The 21,994-nt window shown below is 47.0% G+C and overlaps 1 protein-coding gene across 4 annotated transcripts in view; it reads left to right on the plus strand.

The window, feature by feature from the left end:
• The first annotated feature begins 16,059 nt into the window (after window positions 1–16,059).
• Window positions 16,060–21,994, plus strand: part of LOC123144548 (importin beta-like SAD2) — a 28,529-nt gene continuing 22,594 nt past the window's right edge. For 2 of the 4 annotated variants that reach the window (XM_044563754.1, XM_044563755.1), the window contains exon 1: window positions 16,060–16,361. In XM_044563754.1, coding sequence (XP_044419689.1) covers window positions 16,272–16,361 — 90 coding nt within the window. In that variant the 5' untranslated portion in view covers window positions 16,060–16,271. Of the gene's footprint in view, window positions 16,362–18,595; window positions 21,937–21,994 lie in introns of those variants that run through there. The other 2 variants (XM_044563758.1, XM_044563757.1) reach the window with 2 other exon arrangements.

Genomic DNA, 21,994 nt, shown 5'->3' on the forward strand with positions numbered 1-21,994 from the left:
GTCGACAGAAGTATATTGGATATACATTATATTAATGTGTACTTTACTAGTACTCCTAGTAGCACCAGGGTATTAGATACCGGTTCGGTTGCTAAGTGTTAGTAACTCGAAATAAAAGCTGCGGAATAAACGGAGACTAGCTAAAGGTGAGATGACGATATGTGTTGGAAGTGTTTCCAAGGTTGATGTGATCAAGCATCGCATGCTCCCTCTACCATCGAGATTGGGGTTAAACCTGAATAATTATTATTTGGTGTTTGCGTTGAGCATAGACATGATTGGATTATGTTTATCGCAATACGGTTATTCATTAAAGGAGAATAATGGTTACTCTGTCTATTTGAATAATACCTTCAATGGTCTTGCACCTAAAATGAATGGTTTATTGAATCTCGATCGTAGTGATACACATGTTCATGCCAAAAGATATAAGATAGTAATGATAGTACCACATACTTGTGGCACTGCCACTTGAGTCATATTGGTATAAAACGCATGAAGAAGCTCCATGTTGATGGATCTTTGGACTCACTCGTTTTTGAAAAGATTGAGACATGCGAACCATGTCTATTAGTATATATGCATGAAGAAAGTCCATACAGATGGATCATTTGGACTCACTTGATTTTGAATCACTTGAGACATGCAAATCATACCACATGGGCAAGATGACTGAAAGGCCTCGTTTTCAGTAAGATGGAACAAGAGAGCAACTTGTTGGAAGTAATACATTTGATGTGTGCAGTCCAATGAGTGCTGAGGCACGCAGTGGATATCGTTATGTTCTTACTTCACAGATGATTTGAGTAGATGCTGAGAATATTTACTTGATGAAACACAAGTCTGAATTATTGAAAGGTTCAAGTAATTTCAGAGTGAAGTTGAAGATCGTCGTGACAAGAGGATAAAATGTCTGTGATATGATCATAGAGATGAATATCTGAGTTACGAGTTTGGCACACAATTAAGAAATTGTGGAAATTGTTTCACGACTAATACCGCCTGGAACACCATATTGTGATGGTGTGTCCGAACATCATAACTGCACCCTATTGGATATGGTGCATACCATGATGTCTCTTATCGAATTACAACTATCGTTTATGGGTTAGGCATTAGAGACAACCGCATTCACTTTAAATAGGGCACCACGCAATTCCGTTGAGACGACACCGTATGAACTATGGTTTAGAGAAACCTAAGCTGTCGTTTCTTAAAAGTTTGGGGCTGCGACGCTTATGTGAAAAAGTTTCAGGCTGATAAGCTCGAACCCAAAGCGGATAAATGCATCTTCATAGAATACCCAAAACAGTTGGGTATACCTCCTATTTCAGATCTGGAAGCAAAAGTGATTGTTTCTAGAAACGGGTCCTTTCTCGAGGAAAAGTTTCTCTCGAAAGAATTGAGTGGGAGGATGGTGGAGACTTGATGAGGTCATTGAACCGTCACTTCAACTAATGTGTAGCAGGGCACAGGAAGTTGTTCCTGTGGCACCTACACCAATTGAAGTGGAAGCTTATGATAGTGATCATGAAACTTCAGATCAAGTCACTACCAAACCTCATAGGACGACAAGGATGCGTACTACTTCAGAGTGGTACGTAATCCTGTCTTGGAAGTCATGTTGCTAGACAACAATGAACCTACGAGCTATGGAGAAGCGATGGTGGGCCCGGATTCCGACGAATGGCTCGAGGCCATAAAATCCGAGAGGATCCATGTATGAAAACAAAGTATAGACTTTGAAAGAACTACTTGATGGTCGTAAGGCTGTTGGGTACAGATGGATTTTAAAGGGAAGACAGACAATGATGGTAAGTGTCACCATTAAGAAAGCTCGACTTGTCGTTAAGATGTTTTCCGGCAAGTTCAAGGAGTTGACTGCGATGAGACTTTCTCACTCGTAGCGATGCTAAGAGTCTGTTAGAATTATATTAGCAGTTACTGCATTATTTATGAAATCTTGCAGATAGGATGTCAAAACATTGTTTCCTCGACGATTTTCTTGAGGAAAGGTTGTATGTGATACAACCAGAAGGTTTTGTCAATCCTGAAAGATGCTAACAAGTATGCAAAGCTCCAGCAATCCTTCTAAGGATTGGAGTAAGCATCTCGGAGTTGGAATGAACGCTTTGATGAGATGATCAAAGATTTTGGGTTTATACAAAGTTCATGAGAAACTTGTATTTCCAAAGAAGTGAGTGGGAGCACTATAGAATTTTTGATGAGTATATGTTGTTAACATATTGTTGATCAGAAATGATGTAGAATTTCTGGAAAGCATCCAGGGTTATTTGAAAAGTGTTTTTAATGGAAAACCTGGATTAAGCTACTTGAACATTGAGCATCAAGATCTATAAGGATAGATCAAAAACGCTTAATAGTACTTTCAAATGAATACATACCGTGACAAGATTTTGAAGGAGTTCAAAATAGATCAGCAAAGAAGGAGTTCTTGGCTGTGTTACAAGGTGTGAGTATTGAGTAAGACTCAAGACCTGACCACGGCAGAAGAAAGAGAAAGGACGAAGGTCGTCCCCTATGCTTTAGACGTAGGCTCTACAATATGCTATGCTGTGTACCGCACCTGAAGTGTGCCTTGCCATGAGTTAGTCAAGGGGTACAATAGTGATCCAGGAAGGGATCACATGACAGCGGTCGAACTTATCCTTAGTATCTAGTGGACTAAGGAATTTTCTCGATTATGGAGGTGGAAAGGGGGTTCGTCGTAAAGGGTTACGTCGATGCAAACTTTGACACTAATCCGGATGACTCTGAGTAGTGAACCGGATTCGTATAGTAGAGCAGTTATTTGGAATAGCTCCAAGTAGCGCGTGGTAGCTGCATCTACAAGATGACATAGAGATTTGTAAAGCACACACGGATCTGAATGTTGCAGACCCGTTGACTAAAACCTCTCTCGTAAGCATAACATGATCAAACCCTAGAACTCATTGAGTGTTAATCACATGGTGATGTGAACTAGATTATTGACTCTAGTAAACTCTTGGGTATTAGTCACATGGCGATGTGAACTTTGAGTGTTAATCACATGGTGATGTGAACTAGATTATTGACTCTAGTGCAAGTGGGAGACTGTTGGAAATATGCCCTAGAGGCAATAATAAAATGGTTATTATTGTATTTCCTTGTTCATGATAATTGTCTGTTGTTCATGCTATAATTGTATTAACTGGAAACCGTAATACATGTGTGAATACATAGACCACAACATGTCCCTAGTAAGCCTCTAGTTGACTAGCTCGTTGATCAATAGATGGTTATGGTTTCCTGACCATGGACATTGGATGTCATTGATAACGGGATCACATCATTAGGAGAATGATGTGATGGACAAGACCCAATCCTAAGCATAGCACAAGATCGTGTAGTTCGTTTGCTAGAGCTTTTCTAATGTCAAGTATCATTTCCTTAGACCATGAGATTGTGCAACTCCCGGATACCGTAGGAATGCTTTGGGTGTACCAAACGTCACAACGTAACTGGGTGGCTATAAAGGTGCACTACAGGTATCTCCGAAAGTGTCTGTTGGGTTGGCACGAATCGAGACTGGGATTTGTCACTCCGTATGACGGAGAGGTATCTCTGGGCCCACTCGGTAATGCATCATCATAATGAGCTCAATGTGACTAAGGAGTTAGCCACGGGATCATGCGTTACGGTACGAGTAAAGTGACTTGCCGGTAACGAGATTGAACAAGGTATTGGGATACCGACGATCGAATCTCGGGCAAGTAACGTACCGATTGACAAAGGGAATTGTATACGGGATTGATTGAATCCTCGACATCGTGGTTCATCCGATGAGATCATCGTGGAACATGTGGGAGCCAACATGGGTATCCAGATCCCGCTGTTGGTTATTGACCGGAGAGTCGTCTCGGTCATGTCTGCATGTCTCCCGAACCCGTAGGGTCTACACACTTAAGGTTCGGTGACGCTAGAGTTGTAGAGATATTAGTATGCGGTTAACCGAAAGTTGTTCGGAGTCCCGGATGAGATCCCGGACGTCACGAGGAGTTCCGGAATGGTCCGGAGGTAAAGATTTATATATGGGAAGTCCTATTTTGGCCACCGGAAAATGTTCGGGATTTTTCGGTATTGTACCGGGAAGGTTCTAGAAGGTTCCGAAGTGGGGCCCACCTGCATGGGGGGACCCACATGAACGTGGGTAGTGGGGGCAAGGCCCCACACCCTGGTCAAGGCGCACCAAGATCCCACCTTAGAAGGAATAAGATCATATCCCGAAGGGATAAGATCAAGATCCCTAAAAAAGGGGGATAACAATCGGTGGGGAAGGGAAATGATGGGATTTCTTTCCCCCACCTTTGCCAACGCCCCAATGGACTTGGAGGGCAAGAAACCAGCCCCCTCCACCCCTATATATAGTGGGGAGGCGCATGGGAGCAGCACCCCAAGCCCTGGCGCCTCCCTCCCTCCCGTGACACCTCTTCCTCCCCGCTTGCGCTTGGCGAAGCCCTGCCGGGATCCCGCTACTTCCACCACCACGCCGTCGTGCTGCTGGATCTCCATCAACTTCTCCTCCCCCCTTGCTGGATCAAGAAGGAGGAGACGTCCCCGCTCCGTACGTGTGTTGAACGCGGAGGTGCCGTCCGTTCGGCGCTAGGATCATCGGTGATTTGGATCACGACGAGTACGACTCCATCAACCCCGTTCTCTTGAACGCTTCCGCGCGCGATCTACAAGGGTATGTAGATGCACTCCCCTCTCTCTCGTTGCTAGATGACTCCATAGATTGATCTTGGTGATATGTAGAAAATTTTAAATTTCTGCTACGTTCCCCAACACAATCGTCGCCGGTGAAAGATGGGCACGTGGACCCGCGTCGTGAGGGCAACTTCGGTGGCCCACTCCGGCGAGAGCGCGGCCGCAGCTGCCATGCGTGTGCTAACAAGGTGCATGAGCGCGGCCGCAATTTGCGACCGCGCAGCAAAGGCAGCCCAAACGGCTGCTGTTGCTTCTCAGGTGGTGGCAGCAACATCTGCCTCGAGGATAGCAACTGGCGAGAGCGGCACAGCAGCTGTCCGTTCCTTAGTGGCGGCCTTAGCCATGATGGAGGCCGCCCACGACCATGTCGAGGCCGCCCATGCCAAGCTCCTGGCGGTCACCGCACAAATCAAACGAAGCTTCTCTGACAATGGTCGGCAACCCACGGCCGAAGAGCTGGCAATCGCCGAGAGCGTTCGAGCAGCCGTCCGTTCCTCCGCCGCATACCTTGCGACGATGGAGCCCATCCAAGCCCAGATCGCGTCCGCCCACACCCAGCTCATGGCGGCCTTTTCCAAAGAGATGGCGGACGCGGATGGCGAGATGCTTGCCGAGTATGGTGCGATGGATGCCATGGAGTCCCTTCGCCAGGAGACCGTCGGGCGCGAGCTGGACATGGAGGCGGCGGCGGAGATCGACGAGCACCAGCCGTAGTAGTACTCTTTGTTTTGTTTAATTAAGAGCGCCGGTCTTTAATTTGTTAGAGTAATGTTTAGGTCAGCTAGCTCTGTTTAATTGCTGAACTTGCTCGATTAAGAAGTGTGGGTGTGCTGTAGTCTCCTTTGTGTACCCAAACTATGCAATGACGTGGATGACCACTGTAACCATGGAAATTCGAACCAAAACTTTTGACGTTCAAACTCATGACACACGGGTTAAGTTATCTGACTCGTTTGTGATGTCCACATATCGTACACAGTTCCGAATAAGGGACCGTGTCTGATGACACTTTGCGCGCCAGTTTTTTGGCTGAAGCGATTCCAAATTTTCGGCTTCCGCGGAAATATCTACCTCCCTGCCCCCTCCCCCTTACCAAAAGCCACATTTCCCCTCTTTCCGCCTTCCTTTCCAAGTTGAAACCTTCACTCCTTGCTTGCAGCGTCGCCGCCTCCTCGCCGGCGACCCTCCTTCACGCTACTCGGCCTCCTCTATCCAGGCAGGTAATCCACACACGACCCCCATCCTCCTCCTCCTTCCACGTCCCACATGCCCCGACCGCCGGCGCGAGCGCAACATCTTCCACCCAAATCACCGACCCCTCCACCAAAAAAGCGCCGGCCTAAGCCATGGTGCATGCAGTATAGCCAGGACCTCAAGGAGCATTTGGCAGCGGAGAAGCATCACGGCCGCACGCGCGGATGAGGTCGGGATGGCTGCCATTCGTGCTGACCCCCATATATTGAAGGAGCACCTTGCCAAGTGCTAGCTACGCCGGTTAAGCATGCTCAGTTTACCCGTTGCTTGTGCTGCTCCTGCCTTTCCTTCACAAATTCTAGTGAATTGTGCTATCTAATTTCACCATGCAATCTGTTGCTCGAGTGTATATGTTCTATATGTCGTGCAGTGTGGTGCTCTCTTATTAACTGTTTTGTGAATTAGTTGTCCTCTTCAGTTAACTGTTTGGTTCAATTATGCAAATGTGTTGTTCAATTCTTCAGGCTGCAATTTTTCATTGTCTTCCATGTGAGAAATAAATCGAATTTATCTTTACAAATTTGTGGGTGCATTCTGTTATTGTATACCATGTCAGAAATAAATTGAATTTGGCTATAGTAAATACATGAAAAACAAATACAATTTCTACAATTGGCTGTAGTTAACTGTTTGGTCAACTCTCTGATCTTCTATTAGGAGTATGTTATATTGTGCAATGTGGTGCTTAGTTAATGTTTGGTTCATTTGTTGTGGTGTTTAGTTAAGTGCTTGGTTCAATTATGCAATGCGATGTCCAATTGTCGTGGGTAGAATTTTGTATTGTTGTGCATGTGAGGAATAAATCGAATTTGGTTGCACTTAATACATGAGAAACATATACAAGTGCTATATTTCCTAGTTCTTAATCATGCTTGGTTTGGGTAAATGGGTTTTCCGTGTGGCTTCAATTAATCTGATGAATCTGCAATGTGCTTATTTTTCATCAACATATTTTACTGATAGCATGCGAACCCTTACTTAACTTGATGACTAACTACCTTATATGTGTTGCAGGGAAACAATGGGAAGCACTGAGGTTTAGAATCGAGGTTAGCACGTGCATGGTCCGTTGTCTAATAGCACATTATTGTGCAATTGCAGGAACCATTCTAATATTTTGGTTTTTAACAATTTGGTCTTGCACATGTAGGTCCTGTTGTCAGAGGTTTTGACCCACTGTTCGACCCTTTTTGCATATGGGGAAATGAGTTGTCCATGAATATCAATCAAATCAAGAAACTCAGAAAGATTGTTAGGATAAAGAAATTAGTGACAAAAAAAACAAGATCTTTGTCTGCACAATGAATAAGACTAACTATTATACCTTGCCTTTTTTTATTACCTTGCCTTTTTTTATTCCTTTCCCCATTTCCAATATAGAGAAGATATTTATGCACATCCTTGTTTTCAGGCCTTTCCAAAGTAGTTTACCGACGATTACCTCTCAAACTACCTCTATGGTCAGGAGGCGAGGAACGTTTTCATGCAACATCCACGGTTCAATATTGAAGTGTTCCTGAAGAGGACGAAGGACGGACGGTCAATCATCCACAGGCACTGGCCTAAAGTTGCAAAGACCTTCAACATGAATGAAGGCTCAATATTCGCCTTCCGCTTCAGCAGTTTTCCAGATTAGATGCATCTGTCTATATACCGTCTATGATGCTAATTTCGAAAGGTTCTACATGTTGCATGTGGAACTTGTTGCTGGTGCAGTTGTGTAATGGGGTAGCTGAGTGCTAAAGCTATATCATGTTGTACTCTGATGTATTTCAATTATGAAATTCTTCTTCCTTAATATGGAAATGAAATATATTGTGTGCTTAATATGAAATGTCAATTAGATTAATAAATGGATTATGAATAATCAGATAATTAGCCTGCTAATGGCGAATTAGCGTGCTAATTGTGTTTTGCTATTGCAAACGATTGTTGAAAAACTACCGTGGGCGATGTCCTCAGGCAACGCACACGGTTTCCAGGAATAAACCATGTTGGATCAATGAACAATCACACACGACTTTCTCTTGAAAACTGTTTGCGTTAGGCCACCTTGCGCAAACGTTAACCACATAAAAACTGTGTGTGATGGACAGTCTTTGCCACACAGTTTCTTTTACGAACCGTGTGTGATACATTCAATAACGCAAACGATTTAACGGGAAAAATTGTGTGTGATGTATCTGTGAACGAAAACGTTTTCCTTGGAGCGACTGTGTGGGATGTGCATACGAACGGAAATGTTTAGCGGGGACTGACTGTGTGGGATGTACTTGCGACCGGAAATAATTTTGCCGTATAATTATATTTTTTAGCTCTACTGTACGTATTTCCATTTTGAGCGCTCGCCGGTCGCACACGACCTCATTTTGCCGAACGTGTGTGCCAGCAGGGCATATCCCCGACGGTTTCTGGGTCGTGTGGGAAGGACCCCCCTATCGCCCACACTCACTTGGCGACGGTTCCAAATGTTGTCGCTGAAAGGGGTAAAGAACCGTTTGTTTAGGACCGACGCGCACCAGTGATGTGCATGTAGTTCAAATTTGAATTATGCACATAAATGCATTGAGAACTCAGTTAATGCATAAAAATGTCCAAACGAACCCCGAAAAATCACAAAAAATCACACAACACTCCAGTTGTTCTATGTTGACACGAGAAAAAAATGAAAGCAATAAGAGGCAATGGATATCGTTTCGTCCCCAAAGGTGGGACGTTCCCTACCGAAAACCATCATGCTTGTTGTGAGAAGCTCCGGTTTGTGAGAAGCATATATGTAACGCCCACGATGCGGCTATATCTCCCACGTGTCGAGGCACGACTTGGAGGTATAACCGCATGGTGGTTTTGTCGCAAGAAGGGTCTTCACACAATCCCATGCAATGAACAAGAATGGGATAAAGAGTTAGCTTACAATCGCCACTTCACATAATACATAAATTAAACATACATCATTCATAGTACACACAAGGTCTGACTACGGAACCAAAATAAAAGAAGACAACCCCAAATGCTAGATCCCCGATCGTCCCAACTGGGCTCCACTACTGATCATCTGGAAACGGAACATAGTAACGACCAAGGACCTCGTCGAAAACCCACTTGAGTTCGGTTGCGTCACCTGCGCTGGTATCATCGGCACCTGCAACTGTTTTGGTAGAATCTGTGAGTCACGAGGACTCAGCAATCTCACACCCGCGAGATCAAGACTATTTAAGCTTATGGGCAGGAAAGGGTTAATGAGGTGGAGCTGCAGCAAGCACTAAGCAAATAAGGTGGCTAACATACGCAAATAAGAGCGAGAAGAGAAGCAACGCAACGGTCGAGAAGCTAGAAGTGATCAAGAAGTGATCCTGAAGCTACTTACGTTCATACATAACCCAACCATGTTCACTTCCCGGACTCCGCCGAAAAGAGACCATCACGGCTACACACGCGGTTGATGTATTTTAATTAAGTCAAGTGTCAAGTTCTGTACAACCGGACATTAACAAATTCCCATCTGCCACATAACCGCGGGCACGGCTTTCGAAAGATGATACCCTGCAGGGGTGTCCCAACTTAGCCCATCACAAGCTCTCACGGTCAACGAAGGATATTCCTTCTCCCGGGAAGACCCGATCAGTCTCGGAATCCCGGTTACAAGACATTTCGACAATGGTAAAACAAGACCAGCAAAGCCGCCCGATGTGTCGACAATCCCGATAGGAGTCGCACGTATCTCGTTCTCAGGACACATCGGATGAGCACTACGTACAACTAAAACAGACCTCAAGTTTCCCCGAGGTGGCGCTGCAAGTGGCTCTAGTTCGAACCAACACTTAGAGAAGCATTGGCTCGGGGGGTTAAAATAAAGATGACCCTCGGGTTGGCCGACCCAAGGGAAGGGTAATAGGTTGTTAGGCAAATGTAAAACCAAGGTTGGGCCTTCCTGGAGGAGTTTTATTCAAAACGAACTGTCAAGGGGTTCCCATAACACCCAACCGCGTAAGGAACGCAAAATCAAGGAACATAACACCGGTATGACGGAAACTAGGGTGGCAAGATTGGAACAAAACACCAGGCATAAGGCCGAGCCTTCCACCCTTTACCAAGTATATAGATGCATTAATTAAATAAGAGATATTGTGATATCCCAACATATCCATGTTCCAACATGGAACAAACTTCATCTTCACCTGCAACTAGCAACGCTATAAGAGGGGCTGAGCAAAGCAGTAACATAGCCAAACAACGGTTTGCTAGGAAAGGTGGGTTAGAGGCTTGACATGGCAATATGGGAGGCATGATATAGCAAGTGGTAGGTAGCGCGGCATAGCAATAGAACGAACAACTAGCAAGCAAAGATAGAAGTGATATCGAGGGTATGGTCATCTTGCCTGAGATCCCGCAAGGAAGAAGAACAAGTCCATGAAGAAGACAAGCGGACGAAGTCGAACGAATCCTCACAAACGCGACGTTATCGGAACTAACCCGAAGAAGCAACACCGGAAAGAAGCAAACAACATGGTAAACAACCATCACATAAACGTGGCATGATGCACAATCAAGTATGATGCATGTCCGGTTTAAAGAGGCATGGCATGGTAAAGTGCAACAAACAACACTACAAATTAAGTGAAACTCAATATGCAACGGGTTGCATATTGACGAAACACCACATGACTAATTTAGTTCTCTCCCATTTATGTACTCAACAATATTAAATGTTGGTCAACATGGTAAGAGGCGAGGCACAAGTAAACTAGCTATCTAGGCAAGTTTAAATGAGGCCGGAAATAACAACAACAATTCCGGAAAATCCTCATGTGCATATTTTAGATTTGGTACTGTTCTGTCCTAAAGCATATTTTATTGTTGTTAAACAGGAAAATAAAGTGCAACATGTTAAACTAGGCATTATTTCACCCCATTTACATATAAAGTTTATTAAATTTGGAGCTACGGTTATTTAATTATGAAATAAATCATTTAGCATGGCATTTATGCAAAATAAAATGTAAACAATAACTTAAACATTTTAAACATGGATGAAAGTAGCATATTATGAAACTAGACAGAATTCTAAGCATTTTACATATTAAGTTTGTTCAATTTGGATGCACGGTTGGTGAGATATTAAATGCATGATGTCTAAGGGTTTTTCTGTAAAACAGACAACTCTGGATAATAGCTAAAATCGTAGGCAGGAAAAAAAAACACTATACGGGCCGAAACTGAGATCTGGCCCAGGGGAGCTGCTCCCATTGGGCCTTGAGGCCTTGGAGAGGGGCGCAGGCCACGCGAGCAGGGGAGTCCGCTCGGTCGATGTGGAGGCAGAGGACGAGAGGAACGGTTAACGCGGCCGTCGCGACTGCAGTCTCCTCCTCTCGAACAGAGGCAGGAGCGGGACTGAGACGAGCGCTCCGGCGAGGGCGCGGAGGCCGGCGGGTGCGGATCTGGGCGGCGGGAGCCCATCTCCGATGATGGTGGCGCCGGCTGGTGCTCCTGCTCGAGGCAAGGACAGAGAGAGAGAGATTAGAGGGGAAGAAGCAGAACACGAAGAAGAGGAGGCAGGTCACGACGACATGACCTGGGTGGTCGCCGGCGGACGGTGTCCATGGCAGGGTCTTGCGGGAGCGGCGATGGGGCTGGGACGGCACGAGGACGACGCCAACGAGCTCCACGGGCACGGCGGACGGCGGAACTGGACGGACTCGAGGGCAGGGAGGCGGCTTGGCGACGCGGGACTTGAGGCGCAGGGGCGAGGCGAGCTCGAGCAGATCCGGTGGGTGGCGCTGCTCGGAGGTCACCGGACGAAGCAGGACGACGGCGGCGAACGAGCGCGAGGCAGAGGAGGCAGGCATGGCACCGCGCTCTGTTGAAGCAGGGGAGCGAGCGGGCGACGCGGTGCTCCGGCGAGGAGAAGGAGGGCGCCATGGTCTACTGCTGCTCCTGCGTGAAGAACACAGGGAAAGGGAGAGAGTTTAGCAACGGGAGACAGAGGGATGGCGAGGGGGAGGCAAGGGACGGCGAGGCTCGGCCTGGACGTGGTCACCGGAGGGCGCGTTGGAACGGGAGGAGCGGCGAGCACGAGGGAGCGAGAGGTTCGCGGGGCCTCTGCTTGCGGGAGGCTGGGAGCGAGGCTTCGGGCGTGAACGATGCCGGGGATGGGGATGGCGCGGGCATAGCGAGAGACGGCCAGATCCGCGGGCGCGTCCAGAGTCGGTGAGGGAGGTGGAGGGATTGGGTTGGCTGGCGCGAAAATTGCGGGAGGTGGCCGGAGGCTGCGGTGGCGACTATGGTTGGTGGTTGGATCAGGAGGGGATCGAGAGGTGGAGGCTCGGGCGTTGGTTGGAGGGAGATGGATCTGGGAGGATCCCGATGAAGATGAGAGAGACTGGCGGCGGAGGAGGGATTGGATGGATGGGACTGCCTAGGCTAGGGTTTGACTGTTTATACAGGTAGGGGGCGGATTTTGGATCCTCCGTTTAAATCGGACGGTCAAGAATAGAAGGTTAGGGGAGTCCAATAGAGAAACGTAGATATTTTATAGATGTTTGGGGATGATCCGGACCCAACGGTAACGATAGTCCGGTTCGGGTTCGCGGAAGTTTCGGACACGGGGCGAGGGGTCGATGCACTGTGCAAAGAGACTCCGGTTTAGGCAAGAGGGAAAATGAAGAACAAGGTTGGTCTCGGAACGGTCAACGAAAGCAAAGGGGGACGCGACAACTACGACGGGATGCAAGTTTGAAAACAATGACGGCAACAGAGTGCCGATGCAATGCGAATGATGCGATGATGAATGCAACAAGCAAATAAAACACACAGCAACAACGAAATAACTGGAAGGCTTCTAAAGCGTCGGTCTCGGGGCGTTACAATATACCCAAACCCGCCCCAAATGGGACAAAATTTGTACCACGGCATGTTGATGCCGCTCCATGATAGCATGCCAAGTTTCATGAATTTCAGACGAGTTTTGGATTTACTAGAATTTAAAAACCAGGCATCTCAATGCTTTGCCGGCAATCAACGGTGCCCTGGTGTTTGAAATTCATTCCCATTTCTTGCATGGGACCTAAGCATGCACCCAAGGACACAGATTTGATTTTTCAACCAATTTATATGCACTGGAGCATGTGCATGTAGTTCAAATTTGAATTGTTCATCTGAAATGGCTAGAAAACCAATTTAATGTATAAAATGTTCAAATGAACCATGAATAATTCCAAATCTTTTACGACACACATATAGTTGCATGTTCACTCCAGATAAAAGGTCTAGCAATTCAAACACCGTCCATTGCCAATGTGACCCCATTATGTAATTCAAATCAAGATGAAAAATCAAGTAGATCGCACACATTTTATTATCAGCAACCGTGTGAGATGTAGTACAAAATATCTTGGATCACCGTCGGTGTATAGTACGCCTATGGCTTACGCGAGAAGGTGCGTCGGCTACAGTCGACAGCCGGCGTCTCAAGCACACTAATTCGCTCCCCAAATATCATTTCACTGTTCAATCGTCGCTGGTGAAAGATGGGCACGTGGACCCGCGTCATGAGGGCAACTACGGTGGTCCACTCCGGGGAGAGCGCGGCCGCAGCCGCCATGCACGTGCTAACAAGGTGCATGAGCGCGGTCACAATTTGCGACCGGGCGGCAAAGGCAGCCCAAACGGCCGCTGTTGCTTCTCAGGTGGCGGCAACAACATCTGCCTCGGGGATAGCAACTGGCGAGAGCGGCACAACAGCTGTCCGTTCCGCAGCGGCGGCCTTAGCCCTGATGGAGGCCGCCCACGACCATGTAGAGGCCGCCCACGCCCAGCTCCTGGCGGTCACCGCACAAATCGAACGACGCTTCTCCGACAACGGTCGGCAACCCACGGCCGAAGAGCTGGCAATCGCCGATAGCGTTCGAGAAGTCGTCCATTCCTCCGCCTCATACCTTGCAACGACGGAGCCCATCCAAGCCCAGATCGCGTTCGCCCACGGCCAGCTCGTGGCGGCCTTTTCCAAATAGATGGCGGACACGGATGGCGAGATGCTTGCCGAGTATGGTGCGATGGATGCCATGGAGCCCCTTCCCCAGGAGACCGTCGGGCGCGAGCTGGACATGGAGGCAGCGGCGGAGATCGACGAGCACCAGCCGTAGTAGTACTCTTTGTTTTGTTTAATTAAGAGCGCCCATCTTTAATTTGTTAGAGTAATGTTTAAGTCAGCTAGCTCTGTTTAATTGCTGAACTTGCTCAATTAAGAAGTGTGGGTGTGCTGTAGTCTCCTTTGTGTACCCAAATTATGCAATGGCGTGGATGGCCACTGTAACCATGGAAATTTGAACCAGAACTTTTGATGTTCAAACTCATCACACACGGGTTAAGTTATCTGAATCATTTGTGATGTCCACATATCATACATAGTTCTGAATAAGGGACCGTGTCTGATGACACTTTGCGCGCCAGTTTTTTGGCTGAAGCGATTCCAAATTTTCGGCTTCCGCGGAAATATCTACCTCCCCGCCCCCTTCCCCTTACCAAAAGCCACATTTCCCCTCTTTCCGCCTTCCTTTCCAAGTTGAAACCTTCACTCCTTGCTTGCAGCGCCGCCGCCTCCTCGCCGGCGACCCTCCTTCACGCCGCTCGGCCTTCTCTATCCAGGGAGGTAATCCACAGCTGACCCCCATCCTCCTCCTCCTTCCACATCCCACATGCCCCGACCGCCGGCGCGAGCACGACACCTTCCACCCAAATCACCAACCGCCGGAGCGCAGCAAGGGTGGCCTCCCTTACCTGAGCACGCACCGACGGTGTCCGCCTTCTCGTCCTCCACCGCGGCTGTAGTTATCTGAATCATTTGTGATGTCCACATATCATACACAGTTCTGAATAAGGGACCGTGTCTGATGACACTTTGCGCGCCAGTTTTTTGGCTGAAGCGATTCCAAATTTTCGGCTTCCGCAGAAATATCTACCTCCCCGCCCCCTTCCCCTTACCAAAAGCCACATTTCCCCTCTTTCCGCCTTCTTTTCCAAGTTGAAACCTTCACTCCTTGCTTGCAGCGCCGCCGCCTCCTCGCCGGCGACCCTCCTTCACGCCGCTCGGCCTTCTCTATCCAGGCAGGTAATCCACAGCTGACCCCCATCCTCCTCCTCCTCCTTCCACATCCCACATGCCCCGACCGCCGGCGCGAGCACGACACCTTCCACCCAAATCACCAACCGCCGGAGCGCAGCAAGGGTGGCCTCCCTTACCTGAGCACGCACCCACGGTGTCCGCCTTCTCGTCCTCCACCGCGGCTGTAACCGTCTCCGCCGCCGACAACTGCGCCGCCCCTCACCTTCTCGTCCTCCACCGCGCTGCAAAGGTAGCGGCTGGATAGGATACAACATATGGAGGGGAAGGAGTACCGCGGGCTGAATATACCTAATGTCAGGAGGTTTTGTGCAAAAACTAATCATTTCTCAAATATCCACTTAAGAAGGGATTGCGGGTTTAATTACCAAGAAACAGAAACAAAAGGTTTTTTTTAAAAATGCTGCGACGGTGAACCCAACCGAAGCAAATCCGTGCTTTATTAATATTTTATAAGTATTTTATAGTATTTTAGTATTAGTATTAGTAGGTAAAAAGAAGATAAAGATAAAAATTAAAAATAAAGATAAAAAATAAATAAGTTATTTTCTTCTCGCGCGGATCTGTACGGGAGCATCCTCTAACCCAGTAAACCAAGGGTGCGTTTGGATCCCAGGCAAAATTAGTTATAGCCTTGCCAGGCTAGAGAACCTGTTTGGTATATGTAATAAAGTATCGCTTTTGACGGCAAGTTAGCCTCGCGGGGCAAGGAAATCCTTGCCGGCTTGGGAGAACCGATTTGGTTAGCTCTCAACGGCAAGACACATCACGCAAAAAAAAAAAACTGCTCTGAGCCAAACGTGCAGCCAGGCAAAGTCAGCAAAGCTGACCTGCGCTAGCTGGCTATCTAGGCTATGGCCCGTCGAGGCATGGAAACCAAACGCACCCCAACCCACGCGGGTGGCTCCTGACTAAACCCTAGGGTTAAATACGGAAGCCACGTTTTTGATCCGTCCCCGGACACACCACCACCGTGTCCCCTTCCCAACGACCTCCTGGCGCCAGAAGGAGAGGTCACCACCCAAACTTCTGCTTTCTCCATCCAGAGCTCTCCCGGCGGCCGAGCCCGGGGTTAGGGCTAGGTTGGTCCCGGTATTCGCCTATGCGCCACCCCTAGCCAGTGCCCCGCTCCTCCTCCGCCGCTGACGATATGGATCTGCCCGACCTCGCTGTCGTGCTGCGCGCCGCGCTCAGCCACGTCCCCGAGGAGCGTAAGACCGCGGAGGAGAGCCTCAACCAGGTCAGCGGCTTCACCCTGCCTACTCCCGATTAAGACCACCACCCCTTCTCAGAAATCAAGCTCCAATCCAGTATCGTTTGATCGCGAGCCGCGACGCGCTCCGTTTGCGTTGGCGCAGTTCTGGGGGCAATGATCTGAGTTAACCCTAGATGATCTGCATTAATCTGAGAGTTTCTGTGGTTGCTCGCCTTACTGAGAACCAAAGGGTTTGGTAGATTAACTATTCAATACAAACCAGCGGATCAATTAGATTCAAGTGGACTCGACTAGGTATATGCAACTTATTTGAAAATTATTCATTTTGCCGTGTGTATTGTGTCATCTGTGGGCCAGCCGGGGGGGGGGGGGGGCACCGAACGATTTAGTTTGCTATGAGGAACTCCCTTGTGCGAATGTTTTGCGAACCCCACACCATCCAGGCCCTCTGCTACCCTTTTGGCCCAACACCATCCCCTTTTACACAGGGATTTTATTTTAAAAAAAGTGTAAAAAAAAGATTTGCTATGATGTAGATAATAAAACACAATATTGAAAATCTGTGATAAAATTTCATCTATATGTTGTTTTTTTGGCCATTTTCAAGATTCTTTTTTTCATCTTAAAAGCATGAACAAAAATGCCATGTTATACATGATAGAAATGACGCCTATTAAAGTAAAAGTAGTCGCATGGCAAAAATAAAAAGTGCTACCTACAATTTAAATTCAAAAATGGCATATTCTAAATTTTTTAATTGCCATGCCACCTACAATAAAATTGTCAATGTCGAATTGATAAAATTGCCATTTTCTAATTGACATTCCTTGGAATATTTAATAAAATTGCCATGGTGTAAATAATAAATTTGCCATGGTCTAATTAATAAAATTGCCATGGTGTAAAAAATAAAATTGACATGCTCTTAGTAACAAAATTGCTCAAATTTGCCATGTGTACAAAACAAACTTGACATGTGAAACATTACAAAACATGTTTTAAAAATTGCCATGTGACAAGTTTAAAAAAATTATAAATCTGTCATGTACATTTTAAAAAAAATTGCCATGTACCTTGACATTTTTTGTGTGCATATTTTTGCCACTAGAAAAACTAAAAAAAGGATCTAGGATTCGATCCTGGTCTCCTAGGTGGAGGTTGTGCGTGGGCGGCTTTGTTTGGTTGGGATAGTGTTCGTACAACTTTTGTTCCCCAGCGAACAAGTTCCCTAATCTGACGTGGCGAGTCGATCAAAAGTTGTTGGGACCGCACCCCAAGCGAATGTTTGCCTTATTTCTAACCTAGTTGATTAAGCAACTTTGTTGGAAAGAGACCAATCAGTTTAGAGATCGAACTAGAGTTTGAATAGATTTACCGGCTTGTTGGTCAAGTCTTATCTATTATATGAAGAGGCCAAACCCTCTAAATGCAGAGAGGAACTCTCGTTTTCTTTTATCTACTTTTGAGTAATTAGGGTTGTGTTAGTAGTAGATTCTTCCAATTTCCCTCTCAATGCAGAGAGGAACTCTTGTTTTCTTTTATCTACTTTTTAGTAATTAGGGTTGTGTTAGTAGTAGATTCTTCCAATTTGGTATCAGATCCATCTATGATGGCAGGCAAAGAAATCAAGATCGAGGTTGTGGAGAAGATGAAGATAATCACGGAGCAAGACCTTCATATGCCAAGGACGGGAGGACTAGGCGCTCCTAGCTAGGCTGGTGTAGTGCTTAACACCGGAGCAATGACTATCGGCCTTGTTGTTGCCACTAGATTTTGCGGCTGCAGCAGTTGCCTGTGATGCCAGACGCCCCCTGGTTCTTCCCCTCGCCAACAACGCCTTCTGTCCCCCTTCTCCAATGCGCGGGGATCGCCACAACCGCCGCCAGCGGACCTCTACCCGTTGGGCAGATTGCCCACCGTCACCCCTCGCTTTCCTGCCTTCCACCGCCTACCTACTATCGCAACACAACCATGTGTCAACTCCTGCGAACTACCACCAGCCGCCACCCCCCTTTTACCACCTCTAGCCATCTCCTTACTCGCAACAGTTGCCCCCTAACATCAATCATAGCCACTTTATACACCCCTACCTTACAACTCAAATCCCACCCTCCCCAATTTTGCCGCCCGCCCTCCACCACCACCAACGACATATCATCATTGCCTTCACGTTTCCACGTGCCAACCTATTTCATATGCAGTTACGGCCACACCTCCCTTCCACAACCCATCTATGTATCCACCCCATTGATCACCTCCCTTCCGCCCCTGCCTAACTATTCGCTTTCACATGCTTGACTTCCCAACATATGATAGCTCAGTCGATCCTCTTGGTTGGCTCAATAGGTGTGAGCAATTTCTTTCGTGGGCAACGCATGGACGAGGCCGACAAGTTTTGGACTACAATCTACCACCTCACCGATGACGCTCAATTCTGGCATTTATAGCTTGAGCGTGATTTCGGCATGTCGACACTGGAGTAGTTCAAGGAGGCTTGCCATGCTTAGTTTGGGCCATCACTTTGCGCAAATCTCTTGGGCGAGTTCGCGCATTTGTCGTTCACTTGCTTGGTCGCAGACTACACCAAGAGGTTTTTAGCGCCCATGTGCCCGCAACAATGAGCCATTGACACCGTCCCAACAACTATTTTTTTGTACACAGTAGGGCCGCCCGTTGGTTTTGCATTAATGTCAAGCTTCAACGACCATCTGACCTTCACACCGCCATCTCTTTCGCCAAGGCTTATAACCAGTCCAATGTCACGGCACCAGCCTTTTAGGCCTACAGGCTCTTGTGCCACTCTGATCTTCCTGCGGTCAACACAACTAGTCAACTACAATACCTTTCCCTCCAGCACCACTAGCATGTTCTGTTGTCGACCACTCCAAAGCCGACCCCTCCATGGCAGGTCTGGCACCTCACTTTTTCGTGCTCCTTGCCTTCTTACCTAAGCACACATACGATTCCGGATTTGAGTTGGTAGCCAAGTCTCATTTAAACGCATATGGAGCTCAAAGAGGAGTGAAGTCACACCTTGGTTTGGATGGTGCGTGTACGTGCTTGAGTCATAGGTCTACTTGGACTTGTCGGTTAGTTGATGGTGATGTCTGTGGGATGCTCCGTCATCTCCCCCTCCCCCTTTGGGATGGATCTGTCCTCGGATCAAGGTTGTAATGCCTCGGCCACAACCATCGGTTCCCGGTTGTTACGCTAGCCCTGTAGACCAACACTATTTTCCCACGCACTTTGTCCTCACTCGTGTGCACTCGGGGTCAACTTCCAGTCGGTCACCCATCCTCAAGTTGCTCCGAAAAGAAGGAATTCCTTGTTGATTAGTCTATCAATTCTATTAACCCGGATGTTATGTACACCCCCCTGAAACGATCCGCCATACTCGTCGGCCCCGCAGGAACGGCTGGCCCAACAGGAACGTCCCCCTAGCACATGTCTATGAGCGTGAATGCCAACATACACATGTGCACATGCCGTGTGCCATGATGGGCCACAGGCGCCATGTACATGTCTGCGCATTGACCCGCATGCCCGTGTAACCACGAGGGTCGGCTCTGATACCATTTGTAGCAACTCAACCACAACCATCGGTTCTCAGCCGTTACGCCTGGCGGGATCTAGAATCCCCCCTCCCCGCACAGACCAACACTAGTCTCCTATGCGCACTTTGTCGTCACTTGTGTGCACCTAGGATCAACTTCCCAGTTGGTCACTCATCCTCAAATTGCTCCAAGCCAGCTTTGAGGCTCTTTGAGAAGAAGGAATTTCTATTGATATGGGTAGTCTATGAATGAATCATATTAACCCAAATGTTATAAAGGTCGTCATCACCATAGTAAGGGGCAAGGCTGGTAACATTGAAGGTTGCTTACCGAGTACTTATCCATGAATAAGTCGGCCTTGTAGGTGTTGTGTCGATCTGTTGGCTGACCCGAATGGACCATGGGCATAAGGAAGTAGCTTGGACATGCGCTCTTCTAGGAACAAGGCCGCACGATTGTAACACCATTGACTTGTTGGTGTTGACCTTGTCGGTGTGTTGTTAGACTTGGTGCTTAGTGGCGAGCCTTGTTTTCTAGTGCATTGTCTTTAAGAACTCGACATGTGTACTTGCATCCATGTTGGTGTGCTCTTGTAGACGTAGCGGGAGAATGTTCGATGGAGAAAGAGCGTTGAAGCCATAGACATCAAACGATGACTTGAGTGTCGTTGAGTGTTGAGTGCAGATTTAGGCAGGCTCGACGATGGGCAAGCAATTCTCTTACTATTGAAAAATTCTTCTTGATGAGCACTCGGAGGGTGGATTAGGTGCAGTTGACCACCTCAGTTTGTGGATGATATGGCAAGCATCGGTATGGCGAGCTTGAAGCACAATGTTTTCGAAAAGTAACTAAGGAACTTGAAGACGTGGTTGGAGAATGGATTTGGGTACACCATGGAGTCGCAAAATTTGTTAAAAAGCAATGTAGGAGCATGTGAAGCATGGTAGCTCGTGTTGCAAGGAATGAAATGCGCCATTTTAGAGAATATCAACTACCACAAAGGTGAAATCCTTTCCATCTCTAGTTCTAGCCAACCCAATCACAAAGTCCCAAGGTGCATGTGAAATAGGCAAAGTTGTATAAAGATCACGGGAGAGAGCTATAGACTTCTCTTTGCGATATGTCGTGCACCGACAGACAAAGCGCCCAACATCTCAAAACATCACTGGACAAACGAACTTGTTGACGAGCATAGTTTGTGTCTTGCCGTGACGAAAATGTCCCATGAGTCCACCATGTGACTCCTGCAAAAAAGAAGCAAACACAACAAACTCTCTAGAACACAAAGTTTGTTAGCGCACATAGGATATTCATTGTTCATATAGTAACTCGCCTAACAAGTGCCTTCGTCGCAATGAGCGTAAGGCTTACTAAAGAGAGGGTCAAACCCAATGACATTAAGCTCAAGCTTTTGAAACAACATGACTCTGTGGGAAAGAGCATCTGCTACTACATTATAGCTGATACATGATGACATAGGGAAAGTATTCAATGTATTCAAACTCCTTAAGTCAAAGATAGTGATGCCAAACTTGTAACACACACACACACACAAGAGCATACAATTCCTTATCATAGATGGGATAGTCTAATTCTCTTTCGTTGATGAGCGTAAGCTTAGTAACGCAAGGGTCAAATCCAATGACATCAAGCTCAAGCTTTTGAAACAACATAACTCTGCGGGAGGGTCAAATCCAATAACATCAAGCTCAAGCTTTTGAAACAACATAACAAAGCGGAAAAAAGCATCCGCTACTACATTATACTCCCTCCGTTTCATAATGTAGTGCATATATATATATATATATTATTTTTTTTGAAAAGTCAAACCTCACAAACTTTGACCAAGTTTAAGGGAAAAATATGTACATCTAGAATGCCAAACATATATCATTAGATTCATCACAAACTTTGACCAAGTTTAAGGAGAGGGGGGGGGGGGTAATCCCAAGGTGCTGGATAACTACGTTTCACGGGGCACTGATCATTTTCTTGCTTGCAAAGACCCTGATTATCAGAAAAGCTTGTGGAATGTGCTATCATCTGTGAGTCGCTAAAAGCTGATTGTGAAGTGAGTATGCAGGTGCATTGGTACTATCTTTT

This window comes from Triticum aestivum, chromosome 6D, assembly GCF_018294505.1.
Source record: "Triticum aestivum cultivar Chinese Spring chromosome 6D, IWGSC CS RefSeq v2.1, whole genome shotgun sequence".
Classification (NCBI taxonomy): domain Eukaryota; kingdom Viridiplantae; phylum Streptophyta; class Magnoliopsida; order Poales; family Poaceae; genus Triticum; species Triticum aestivum.